Source organism: Cystoisospora suis (genome assembly GCF_002600585.1).
Source record: "Cystoisospora suis strain Wien I chromosome Unknown contig_848, whole genome shotgun sequence".
NCBI lineage: Eukaryota > Apicomplexa > Conoidasida > Eucoccidiorida > Sarcocystidae > Cystoisospora > Cystoisospora suis.
In genome coordinates, this window is record NW_027153649.1 from 42,402 (window position 1) to 55,079 (window position 12,678).

At 55.6% G+C, this 12,678-nt stretch overlaps 2 protein-coding genes across 2 annotated transcripts; one reads left to right on the plus strand and one right to left on the minus strand.

Moving 5' to 3' along the window:
• Positions 1-538: 538 nt before the first annotated feature.
• Positions 539-5,159, minus strand: CSUI_002040 (uncharacterized protein; the record flags this gene model as incomplete). Its single annotated transcript, XM_068062242.1, has 2 exons — positions 539-825; positions 1,760-5,159. 2 exons carry the CDS (start codon positions 5,157-5,159, stop codon positions 539-541), a joined length of 3,687 nt encoding a protein of 1,228 aa, XP_067925785.1.
• A 2,498-nt stretch (positions 5,160-7,657) lies between these two features.
• Positions 7,658-12,351, plus strand: CSUI_002041 (uncharacterized protein). Its single transcript, XM_068062243.1, has 3 exons — positions 7,658-9,554; positions 10,452-10,779; positions 11,275-12,351. Exons 1-3 carry the CDS (start codon positions 8,434-8,436, stop codon positions 11,794-11,796), a joined length of 1,971 nt encoding a protein of 656 aa, XP_067925786.1. The 5' UTR covers positions 7,658-8,433; the 3' UTR covers positions 11,797-12,351.
• Positions 12,352-12,678: the final 327 nt, after the last annotated feature.

Consider the following 12,678-nt stretch of genomic DNA (forward strand, 5'->3'; position numbering starts at 1 on the left):
AACGGCAAAACAGTACCACAAGGCTCTAGGCCGCAAGTGACAAACCTTCATAATGTCGCATTGCCGGATAGTGATCGGGAAACTATGTTCAGCAAAACTTGCTCGCTTGAACGATACTTGCCCGCATGAAGTCTGGTCATACTGCCTGCAGTCGGCGTAGTGCGGTGCAGGCGGTTATGCCGGAGTGTGCTGGACTCATCCCGAGGCCTTAGCTGGCTCGCCTAGACGGTCGCTACAGCAGACGGAAAAGCCCGAGAAAACAAGCCACGGCACCGGTGAAGCCTAGCCAGTTAAACGTACATGCGCACACCGGGGCGGTTCTACACCCAGGGACGGTACTACGACAAAGAATTAGGCGGTGAGGGAGACACTTAGAAGCGACAGCGTGCGTTGAAGCGCCCGCTCGAAACGATCGTAACAAAAACGGAGTCGCCCCCCCCAAAATGAGCAGTTTACCTACTGACAAGCAACGCAATGGCGGACCTTCAAACAAGCCTAACGTAGTATTCACCGTCAGTACGGACGGAGCGCGACAATCTCAAGCTTCGTTCAGAGACACTAGCGTCATCTGACGAAGCTGTAGACTGGTCGTCGTGCCGCCTCCGGTCCTTCTTCCCCTTTTTCCTTCTCCGTCTGCGGCTCCTCGTCGGTCTCCCAACTTCACTTGACCTCCTCGCATGTCTTTCCGGGGGCTCGTATCTCTCTCGGCGACAGGGGCGCCGAGCCTTGTCGGCTGATCGCTTTCTGCTGCGCCTCCCTCTGTCTCCGCCACTGTCGCTGCTGTCGCTCCGGCTACTAGGAGTCTCGGTCTTTTCGCGAGACCTCCTGCCAGTTCGAAGCCGAGCTGGGACAAGCCACGCTTTCTTTAAAAAAAAAACTGCTTGGGGCTCATCTGTTTTGCCGCCCGGATGTCGCAGCCGTACGCAGGTCCCTACATCGCCGCGAAAGTCTGCCGGCCAGCCGGCCCATGGTACGCACGATCTGGTTTCTCCTCCCCCGGCGTCTTCAAAACTCAAAAGACATTTGTTCTGCCCCGTTAGGTCGCTACTTCTTTGGTATCCACGCCGGCTGGTAGAAAGCCTTGCATTTGAAGAGGTCGGGGCTCCTCTAACTGGGCGACAAGCGTACCCAGGCGGGCTGGCCCATTGAGAGCGGAGTCCCGACTGAAAAGCCGACCCGCTCGAGGTTGCCGGGGCGCAGCGTGGGAGACAAGAAGAGCGGGGAGTGTTCACCGACCTCAAAGCGAGAGTAGATGGGCGGAGCGAGAGAGGTAAACTTTGACGGCAGCGGAGGCTCGTTCCGGCTGGGCGCCAACACGGAGTGCGCGAAAGAAGCCTGCGGGATGCCAAACTCGCCGACGCGCCTCGCCTTTTCTGCTCTATACTTGTTTGTTTCCTAGAACGAGATTCTATGACCGACTGCCGGGGAAGGTGTAAGCTCTCGGGTAAGGAACTCAGCCTCAGATACACAGGAGCAGCGGTCCGACTTTGCAAGTCAGTCGCCACGTCCGCGGCTCCCTGCAGGAAAACGCGTCCCGATGCTGCCACTGCCGCAGCTGCTCCGGCCGCAGCAGCTTGGGTCAGGGAGTCGAGTACGGCGTGTGGAGCTTCAATGTGCGCCAGGTGTTGGCAGTCGCGCCCACCTCCGCGGGGCACGGCAGAGTCGGCTTCGACTCTCCGGGGGCTCCGGTTGCTGTCGCCGTCCTGAGTCCGCCGGTTCCACATCTCTTCATCCGTCAGGTCCTGGCAGCCCACCCTACCTTTAGCATCGTTGCTGGCTCGGCCAGGTTTTCGCGGAAGCCACGCAGACTTCCCGGATGCCCGTGGGTGTGACCGGTCCCAGTGCAACAGCCACCCGTCTCTCCCACAGGNNCTGGCCTGCTCTAAGTCCCGGTCACAGTGTAGCACAGCATGTGCAGCGGTGTCTAGAAAGCCCGGTCCTACACACACCCAGGGATTTCCTGTTCCTCCTTTGATGCCCGAGGGATCCGCTCGCCGGCTTGAAGGAGACAAATACCCGTGAGCTCGGTCGGAGGCGGCTCTTGAAGTTTCATCAGGGCCACACACAGTTACGGCAGGTGCCACTAGCGAACGCTCGTGAGCGCCAGATACTCTGTCATGTCGCGGGACAGGGGAAAAGGAACTTCGGAAACCAAGTGAAGTACTGTGTGGTCGCGGAGTCGAAAGGCCCTGATACTGAACAGCATTTGCTTCGCCACGAGACGCTCTGGCATACCTGTCTCGGTTTTGCACAAAAAAGCTACCCAAGTCCGCTAGCTGGAAAGCTACATCCTCGGACTCTCGTCTGGTTTCGTTTCTGCTGCAGTCTGCAGTGCGCTCCGGACAGGCCTGCAGCCGATCAACACGGGAGGCATCGATCTCCGAGGTCACCTGCGTGGGAGCGCGGCAAGGGAAGTTTTGTCCCGGAGATGTCTGACCTTGTCGGGAGGGGCGGGCTGCCTGATGAAGGGAGGGGAAATTCTGGCCAAGCCATTCCTGGAGTTTCAGACGACGAAGCAACTCGGGCTCATGGTGCTGTCCCCGGGTCTCTTGCAGAGCTGCTGCGGCCTGGAAAGCTAATTTATTTCTTTCCTGAGACAAAGAGTAATGGTCTGCGGGTCGAGTACCCTCAACGAGCTTATCTCCACCTCCTGCCTGGATATTCCCGCTTAGGGTTCTATCCCCGGGAAAGCACAGAGAGGCTCGGGGGCTGCGACCTCCCGACGCAGGCGCATTTGAAGGCCCGCCCGGGAGTGTCGCCTTCTTCCCGCAACTTCGGGCGACATTCCCTGGTGGCCTCTTCCAGACGCCTGAAGGGTATTGGCCATAAAAGGAGGTATCCCGCGGTGCCGGCGAAAAAGCGTGCTGTCGCAAGATAGGGAGGCGAGACCGAAGAGACATGTCTACAGAACGCTCTGCAGAAGCTGACTTTTCAACCGACCGCGGTGCCCTCTTTTGAAGTGCCGGTTGAACGGTGCTGAGAAAGCGGCCTCTAAGAGTAGCTCTGCAACCGGGATCGCCGCCGCAGACCCCAAACTGTCGAGGTATCTGCGCAATTTCCCGAAAAGCGTGACGGAGGCGCTGAGCGGCAGCACGGAGTACAGGGAGTGCAGGAGGACACCTGGCAGAAGATAGCACCGTCTCGCCGTGACGTTGCCACGCTTGTGAGGAGGCGCAAGGCAAACGGCTCATGGATTCAGGTTCAGGGGGAGTAGTGCTTTTGGCGATCGGCCTCGACGCATGATTTCCCTGCCGGGCAGGGGCCACGTCTGGGGCGGGGCCTCCGCCCACGCGGCATTCAAGAATCTTCCGCTCATTTTCCCAGGGCGTGAATGCATGGTTTGGAAAAAGCTCGGTCTGATCAGGTGGCACTGCTGACCAGGAAGGACCGCTTACAGCTGCCTTAGACTGACCGCGTTCTCGGAGCGTCTCCGAAACCTGAGGGACAGCCGTCTGGACGCGCGTTGGACCCCGCTGCTCTCCCGGCTGCAGCAGACACTCGGCTTGCGCACGCTGATCTGCTCGAGAGCGCCGTCCGTCGCCCACTTCTAGCTGGGCCCCTGCTGGCCTGCCGGTGTCCAAGCGCTTCTTTCGTAAAGCTGCCTTTCCTGTCCGATCCCCGTGGTCTTCCCCCAGAGCCAAATGCGTGATCGGAGCTCTCGACCGCGTATCCGCACGCTGCACGTCGGTCGCGCTAGCATCTGCACCGTTACTAACCAGTTGCTCTGCCTGACATTGCACCGGTTCGTAGCTGCACGTTCCTTTCTCCTCCTGTGTGAACCCGCCAGTCTCAGGTATCACACTGGCTTCTTCACTACCCGGCCCGAATGAGTCCTGCTGCAGAAGTGGGCCGCACGCATGAGCGTCTCGTTGGTGGCGCGTCGGCCTTCCTTGTTGCTGTGACTCCTGAATAGGCGGTTGCTTGCGCACTGCCCGTACCTCCGGATTTTCGAAGGCTTCAATCCCCTCGGGTGCACGGTCACCAGAGAGTGACGCAAGCGGGTCAGCGTCCGTATGGTCCACGAGTGCTCGAATGTCGTCTCCGCAGACTTGGTGCATCATACTCTGCGATGCCTCAGAGGGGTTGACTGTTTGTCGGGGACTGGCGTCACCGTCTTGTTGCCGGAGCCAATGCCGGAGCTGTTGTGTGGCTGGTGATTCTTGGAGAGGTCGTCGCATCCGTTTTCCCGTCGCGTCATCTACCTTTACTGCACCCTGCTGTTTCCACCGATCTGCTCCGTCCTCAGAACCTTTTGCAGGAGAGCTTCCGCGGGACAGGACCGCTAATGTCTTCGACGTATCCTCTTCGTTGTTCGCCGGCGACGGCCACCAGGGATGCTGTCGCATTTGCGCGCCAGCGAGGTGGGACGCAGGATCTTTTTTTGACAACTTACTCGAGACTACGCTTCGTTTGCCGGTCTCGGTGCAATAGCTGTAGCCATCACTCCACCGGTAGTTCATTGAGGTGGCGACGGAAGTGTCTGCGGCTGGTGGGTGCGGTGGATGGTATCCTTCCTGCGATTTCTCTTGTGGTACGTCGTTGCTCTCTGGCGGCTGCGATGGCAACACCGCAGGAGCAGATGCTGTAGCTCGTGTGCAGATGCCTAAAAGCTGTCCGGGAATTTCCGAACTGACTGTGATCTGTTGCGCAAACAGAACTGTCTTAGCGTCATCGGAAGGTGTAAGACGCGGCGGACTGTGTGAAGAGCGCTCGCGGGATCCGGCGGCTGTGAGAGCATCCTGCCTCATGAGTTGTACGCGCTCCCTCGCCTCCAGACACTTAATGCAGTGTGGCTTCCCCCACTCGTTATTAGTAGTGAAAGGTAGCTGTCGGCACCGACGAGCTTCGTGATAGCGTAGAAGGCTGGACGCTAGCCTCAGCAACTGCGTCACTTGCGTGTCGCGGTCTTGGTGGTTATACGAATTCTGTGCTTTCTGCCCTTCCGTAGGCAGGCATTTCGACTCCCGGTTTGTTTTTTCTTGATCCCGGCCTGGTTCTGGGGACGTGCCAGCTGTGTGATCTGTTGACTCGCAGCCGGCCTCCAAGGCTTTTGAGGTAGGAGAACGCGTGCTCACAACATCCAGGATGGCATTCAAGGCGGGGCATCTTTCTGGCTGCCGTCGACCAGGTGGGCTCGATTTCTCGGTGTCTGAGCACATTGGACTGTTTATATCGTGAAAGTTCCGTGCTGCTTTCCTTGTGGTACTCCGCCCTCCAGTCGTTTGCCGGGCGTTGTTGCCGGACGTCGCTTGTTGCAGCTGCCAGTTTCTTTCTTTCCAGGACACCAAAGAGAGCTGGAAAGGGCCTTAGCAGCGCTAACCAGCTATCAGGCGTCAGACTGAAGTCTGGTTTCTTCGCGAGGCTAGAGCTGCCGCAGTCGGGCCACAGGGAAGGGAAGCCTTCGCCCGTCAGAAAAGAAACCAACTCGAACAAGAATTTCAGTTTCAAGTATATGACACGACAGCTTACACAGACAGAACAGGGCGCAAGTGGTTTTCAACCTCTACGCTCCGTGTGCTGCTGCTAGGCGTTTTTTTGCAGTCGGTTGCCTGGCTCGCGCGTGCAACTAGTGCTTCGGCCATCAGCGGTCAACCCCAGCCACGGAGCTAGTGAGTAAAGTAAGCGGCGGGAGTCACCCTGGTGCTCAAGACGGGGATGCTCGGTGACTTTTAGTCATCTTCTCTTTGTCGTGGATCTCTTTTCGAGTCCCAGTAGGTTGGTCAGTTGGCTGGAATGAGATGCAGGCGTGCCTGATTGTGGCACGGGCTGCCTGGCACGACGTGGCACCACTGCTGGGCCAGGGGACCGTCGCGAGCCGCGTGACCGGCAGTGGCTTGTATTCTGGAACTGAGGCTCGGAAGCGAGTCCAGTTTTGTCCAGCTTATTTGGAATTTCCCCGTTAATGTTTTCTTTTCCGGGTGGGGCATGCAAGCAGATTCAGAAACTACTGCGGCCAGCCAGCGCTGCATCCCGTGTAGCGGATGAGCTTCTTCTTTCCCTTTGGCGGTCTGCTCCTGACAAGCGTGAAGGCCACGTGATGAGGAAATGACGTGCGGGTCCGGATTGTACTAAGATATCGGCCGGGGTATGAAAAGCAGGGAAGTCTCGGTCTCTTTCGTAGCTGGCCTCCGAGTGCGAGAGGCAGCAAAGCTTTAGCATCGATCTACCACGTATGCCAAGAGACCCTACCTGGCCCGTGCATGCCGGCCTGCCCTGCTGTGGAGATCCGTGCGCCTCCACTCCTAAGAAACGCCTGTCATCCCGCAGTTTGTTGCGCTTCTGCCTGGAAACCATGTTAGCTGGCTTCCCTGTCTCTAGACACGCCGACACTTGGGACACCGCGTTGCAGCTCCGTGTCACGAACTTCCGAGCTGGCTACGCTCTGGTTCTGAATGAACGCACTAAGCTACCACAACTGCAAAAAAAGAAACTACACTCGGGGTCGGAGCTCCGCATTGTCCCGACAATCGCCGGCTACCAGGGGAGTGTCCTGTTCTCCTCCTCGGCGGGAGTTCCACACATGTGACGACGCAGTCCAGAAACTACTAGACTTAACCCCTGTAAGCAAGAAGTTGACCAAATGACGATTCAGACTCCTCTCTAGATTCCTCTGTCTCCTTCCTCGTCGGCCACACCCCGGTAACTGATGACCGAGGAGCCCCGATCACTCCGCCTGCCGGCCAGGGCACTACTAGACGCCTTGGGCACTGCGTCCAGTACAAAGTACTGACATTCCGCGTTAGCGGCGGTGAGACTTTTTTGTTCACGTTCATGAGCTGCTACGAAGTGTAGTTAATCGAACATCATCCGCCTGCACGGGCCTGTAGATCATCACTCCAGTTCGTTCTGATCAAACATGCTAGGGGCACACTTCATCAAATAACGTTGCAAGGCGGGGGCGGGAGTAACAGGTCAGAGAAGTGGAAGAGTTACTCAGGGCATACAATCTCGGACATTTGCGATGCTTGGCTCCTTGTTCCGCACCTAGACTCAGTCCGTTGTTCCACAAACGAATGAATGTACAGTAGGCAGCTCGGGTCGCGCCTCGGTGCGGTCACAGCGCATGTCGTGCTGCGCTGCATGGCGACAATTGAGAGCGTCACAGCGCTCGCAGATGTTCGAGGGTGCGGGTGTTCTGCCTTGTTTTCTCATCTGCTGTGCCGGGCGTGGACCGGTGGGCAGCGCAGCGCAGCTGCATTTCTATGACGCTTGCGTTGGGAGGTGCTGCTACAGAGCGGCGAACTCGGCCACTCCAGGACTGGTTCACCCGTCACAGAGGGTGCGGTTCAGTCCTGCGGGCACGGGATTGGACTTACGTAAGCTTGCGTCCATCCGGATGGTGCCGCGGAGGTCGTTTCGGAGAAGTGCAACACCCGGGTTTCAGGGGGTCACTGCAAAGCGAGAGAAACAGTCACCACAGAGGGGCTCAAGCTCGCGCGTCCGTAAGACCTGCCGCTGTCCTAGGGCGTCGTTGCGTCTTCGGGTGTGCGGACTTCCGGCCCTGCCGGGGACCGCTGCGGTGCTATTTCGCGTGCACCGGGACCAGAACGGGAGCCCCGGTGGTTGATGAAAAGAAGCCTCTAGCTCCTCGTTGCTCGCGCAAGCTGGCGACGAGGTCGCAAGGCAAAAACGGAGAACCCTACTCTAGAAGAGCTGGGGAAGACCCAAAGACAGCGACTGGGCTTGGGGTTATGTCACGCGCTGGCGGTGAGCTGGCGATCGAACGATGGCGGTCCGAGCTCCAGAGGTACGAAGGACGAGTTGTTACGTGTGAGGTACGCGGGTTCGCACACGCGCGACGACCGGCTGTCCGAGTGCATGCAACCATGGCGAAGAAGGAGCGACGGCGAAGTTTCGCTACTGACTTTCTGCTGAACTAGCGGTGCTGGAATCCTGCAAAGAATACGCCCAACGACGCCCCTTGTGCAGGCATGGCTGCACTTGTGCTTTTTCTTTTTCATGTGAACAACTCTCCGCTGTTCATGGCGGGACAGGTGTACTCCACCCGATCTTGCCCTCCCTGAAGACAGTCGATAGAAGGCGGCTTGACCGGGACGGCCTCCATTTTGCTTTCCCACCAAACGAGAGCGTCCCGTGAATGCCACGCTCTGGACTGCTGTGGGTACCTAGCTAGTAGTCCGGGGTTTGGCCTTTCGTCAGTACGGCGCTGCATGTGCAACGCCTTGCCTTCCGTTTCTAGCGTGCAGGCAAGAGTCATATCGATGCGGGGGACATCAGTTATGCCGTTTACTCAAAGCCTGTGTGGCATTTGAAGGTTGATAGTTTGGCCGCGGCTGGCCTCGGGAGGAAATTTTTTCTGCGCTATACGCTAGCTGTACGAAACTAACTCGTCATATCACTCTCTGCCGAGAGAGTGGCCAGCCGCGGTGGCTTTTGTGCTTGGAAAGACCGCGGGTTCTGGGACGCGGCAGTATGGCACTGAGTGTTCGTGAGCTTATGCGGAGGGAAAAGAGGAGACGAGAAGAGGAGCGCAACCAAGCCCACAAAAACATTCAAAAGTCTTTCCGTTCTTCGAGCGATCGCCGTGGTGAGCAGGATCACGGCAATCGTCAGAAGCCTGGTGACCCCCGCGTCCAGCATGGAGACCACATATCTGACGAGAATAGTTCTCTGAAGCCTGGTAACGAAGGTTCCGCTGCCGGGCGTTCCTCACAAATAGAAAGCCAAACGCCTCGCCCTCGGTCTGCAGTCACTGCAAAAGCGCGGAGCGAAGGACCCGCTGCGCCATTATCTTGTTGCGACGAGTCGCCCACCGTCTCGTCCGAACCTACGGACGTGGAGAGGAAAGAAACAAGGGCCGGGACAGCAGCTTCTGGCATTGTCCGGGAGGACCCCAATGTCCCAAGCGGCCTCCCGGCTGACTTTTTTGACGAGGAGGTGGAGCATGCGCCGACTTCAGTTGCTCCTGCGGACTTAGACGTGAAGAACGAGGAGAACGATGATACGCCTGAGGCCCAGGGGAAAGTTCAGATGGGACGAGGTGAGGAAGAAAAGACAAAGGACACTTCGTCATCTTCTGTGCTCGAGACATTTCTGAGGGAGGTTCAAGACGTGAAGGATGATGGAGTTGAGGTCTTCATTGAGATAGAAGAGCCTAGCGTGTCGCTCCTTCAGCCGATCAAGAAAGAGAGAGACTCTTTAGAGTTGGCTGCAGGGCCACTCGAAGAGAACAGTGGGACTACTAGAGAGATTTTGCTACAAGACCGCCGAACAGCCACAAGCGGAGTGAAGCAGGAAAGAGCGGGAGATCCAACTAGCGGGTGTAACAGAGACGACACGGGGGGCCAACATCGGAGAAAACTACTGGGTCGACTAAGCGAGAATGATAGCAAGCCGGAGAAGGATGAGGAGGGAGCACACGGTCCACCTGTCTTGAAAGCAGAGAATCCCGAGCATATAGGGGATGCTGTAGATGCCAGTAGGGAGCACGTGGAAAAAGATGAAGTCTCGTCTTCTATTGACCTTGCGTTACTAGCGTCAACAGCTGTTGATGAAATTCGGTGGTACAAACCATACGCTACAGTGCTTCACAGGTAATAACTAACGGATTCAAAGAGAGTCTGCCTTTAACGCTGTCGCCTGGGGAAAACATGTGTAAAAGAGCAGCATAACACACAAGAGCCTGACCATAGTAGGAAACGACACTTGGGTTTTCACATGATGTATGTATCCGTGAATGCCCTCAAAGAAAGGGCCAGCATGGATGGACAAAGACGCAAGGTGGGATTGCCGGCTATTCCTGTCCGTTTTCCTTCCACGCGTGTACCGTCCCTGTTATCATCAGATCGGACCAGAAAGAGAAGAGCGTCACTGAAGACACTCTCTTCTGTCGCGGTTGATGACTGCGTATACATGCCTAACGTGTTCAGCTGCTGCGTATGTGGGTCGGCTGACGGTGGCGCACCTCGGTGGCATCCCGTACGTACATTTCCGCGCTCTTCGTCTGACAGTAACTGTATGGCCTCGACTATATTATCATTCTTCTTACCACCAATAGTCAAGACATTGTGTCCTCGTAGAGTATAGTATGCGGAGCCTGGCTCTTCGGCAAGCTGGACAGGTAACGGATGGAGCACCGAAGTTACGACGATAACTTCAGGTGCTCGGACCTGTTTTTTGAAGGAAACGAACCAACGTATATAACGTCAAGGCTACGGCTTCCCCCACTCGCGGCTCTCTTTCTGTCAGTCAACGGATAAAACGCTCCCGTTGATTGCACGATGTTTTTCGTCGTCGGCCCTACTGTCGCTCACCTCGGACGTCGTTCTGACGGCTAGGAGCATCAAGACAAGCACGCCAGTTTGTTGTTGGTCCATCCTTTCCTGTGTGCACCTCCCTGACCGTTCTCCTGCTTCTGCGTTTTCTTTATCGTCAGCTCAATAGCTTGACTCTCACCCAGCCGAGTCTCTGTGCTTCTTGTTTTTCTCCAGTGAACTTCTTCATGAAGAAGAAGAACTTGAAGAACTTCGGGCCCGGGTCGAGTCCACAGCCCTTCGCCGAGCTGCGGCCCGTCAGGATGCCTCGGCAGGGGTCGGTACAAAGGCTGGGATGAGTGGAAAGAAGAAAAAAAAGGGAGGCGGTGCAGATACCGGGACGTCGGAAAAAGACGAGTCTAATTCCTCTGTGAATAGGAATGAAGAGGAGGATCGTCAGGCTGGAAAAGATGGTGATGGAGATGAACTTCCGATTGGATTCTTTGATGACGAAGAGAGAGATGCAGAGGCACGGGGTCTTGTTGGCACCAGAAAGCTAAAAGAGGTAAGAAAGATACAAGCAGTAGCAGCAGGATAAAGTTTTGCTCAGCCAGATAAACAATTAGACATCAGAGCACCCAGAGGCACTGAGTGTAGCCGCAGTAATGAGATACATGGCTATTTCTGAATTTAGTCTGAAGAGGGCTATCTAGGTAGGGGTACGGACTGTATGAGAATTCAGCGTGTCTCTCATTGCACGAAGGTTGTCCGTGCGCGACCACCCCGTGGAAAGAATGACTGTTTGTACATGTACATAGGCACGGTGGAAGGAGACAAGGCGCGCCATTGAACAAGCTGTGTATGTACCCTCGATTTCATGAGGTCAATGTTAGTGAAGGCTCAGTAGGTTAACATCGTGTAGACGGCAGTCGAACATTACAAAGATGTGAATACAGAAAGGTATAGACAGCTTGCTTGCGTCTTCGATTCCGTACCTAACTTGCCTTAGTGAAGGTGTTACTTGGCTGCGTTCTTCGTTGTCTTTTCATGCCTTCGGCAGATGATCAAGCGCATTGAAGAGAAACGGCGAGAAGTCGCAGACGATCTTCAGCGACGGAAAGAAGATCTCGTCCAACAACGGAGAGATGTGCGAAGGTTTTTCCAAGGCGTCGAAGAGCAAGCTTCTGATCTTCGCGCGTATACTGCTCGTGTTCGGGAGTTGCGTGAACTCCGACAGAGGCAGACATTGAAGAAGGAAGGAGAGGATGGCGCTCCGCATAGTCCAGCTGCATCTAAGCCTGAAGACAGACACCCGGTAGCAAAGAAGGAAGAGGTCAAAACAGTTCCCTCACCGATAAAAGGAGAGGCCCCAGAGAATAGCAGAAATGGCGTACAAGTGAAAAGCGAAACAAAGGGAGACGCCACTGCAGCCAGTGGCAACAGCAAGTACGAAGATATCCGTACAGAAAAAGAGAGAAAGGATGACACAGCCGCCGAAGATGATGAAGAAGAAGAGAGCAATGATGAGGATGAAGAGGATGATGATGAGTTTGTTTGGAGAGCGAAATCTCTTGTATCATAAACGTGTAACGTGTAATCTGGCATTGGGTGGCAACGTTATAAGGCTACTCAAGACCTTTCGTTTTTCTCTTCCATCACCGCTCCCACTCTTTGTCGCTCTTCCGCGTCGGAGAGAACCGAACTGGATGTAGGGGTCATTGATATGAGAGGCGCTCTCTTTCTCTCGTGGAACTGTTTTCGTTTTCTTTAGCGAGCGAAATTCCGCTAGGGGAACGGGTGCAGTGTCCCAGGTTGCTCTGAACGGACTGCATCTCCTGTCTTCTTCTAGTCTTGATCTGTAATCCCGACTGGACTTCTCTTTTGTTGTCTGTTTTCGGAAGTCGTAAGCTGTTTTCTTGGTCCGAACACGTTCGAACGTTCGCGCTGTTCTGAGTTGACAGTCAGTTGGTTTCGTGGGGACGTCTGCGGCGGGTCGCCATGTAGAGTTCCAATCTGAGTCATGCTGTTGGATATGACGTATGGTTTATTTCAAGGGAACGTTGATCTTTTAAAGTCAAAGATCTACACGGGACGTCAAACGACAGCAGAGGCGTCAATAATACGCCGCGGTATCCGTAAATCCTCTGAATTTGCTTCAACAGGGGGGAATTTTCTCACAGAAAGTTATATAGTCATCCATCATCCGCATGAGGGCGCTTGCTCTTACATCAGTCATTCATAGACAGACGCATATATCTTACTTTCGTATGTGTGGTAGCGTGGAACGACGTGGCGGCAACTGTGACCTTAGGAGGTTAATCGAGTTCCTCCATGCAACCAGCCACTTACACAGGACACAGCGCTTGGTTTCAACCGCAGTAGCGCCATCGCTGTACATTCTTCTGTACTACCAGAGAAAGACAGGAAGAAGGATTCGAGTAACATCAGCTCCCTTCTCTAGGGC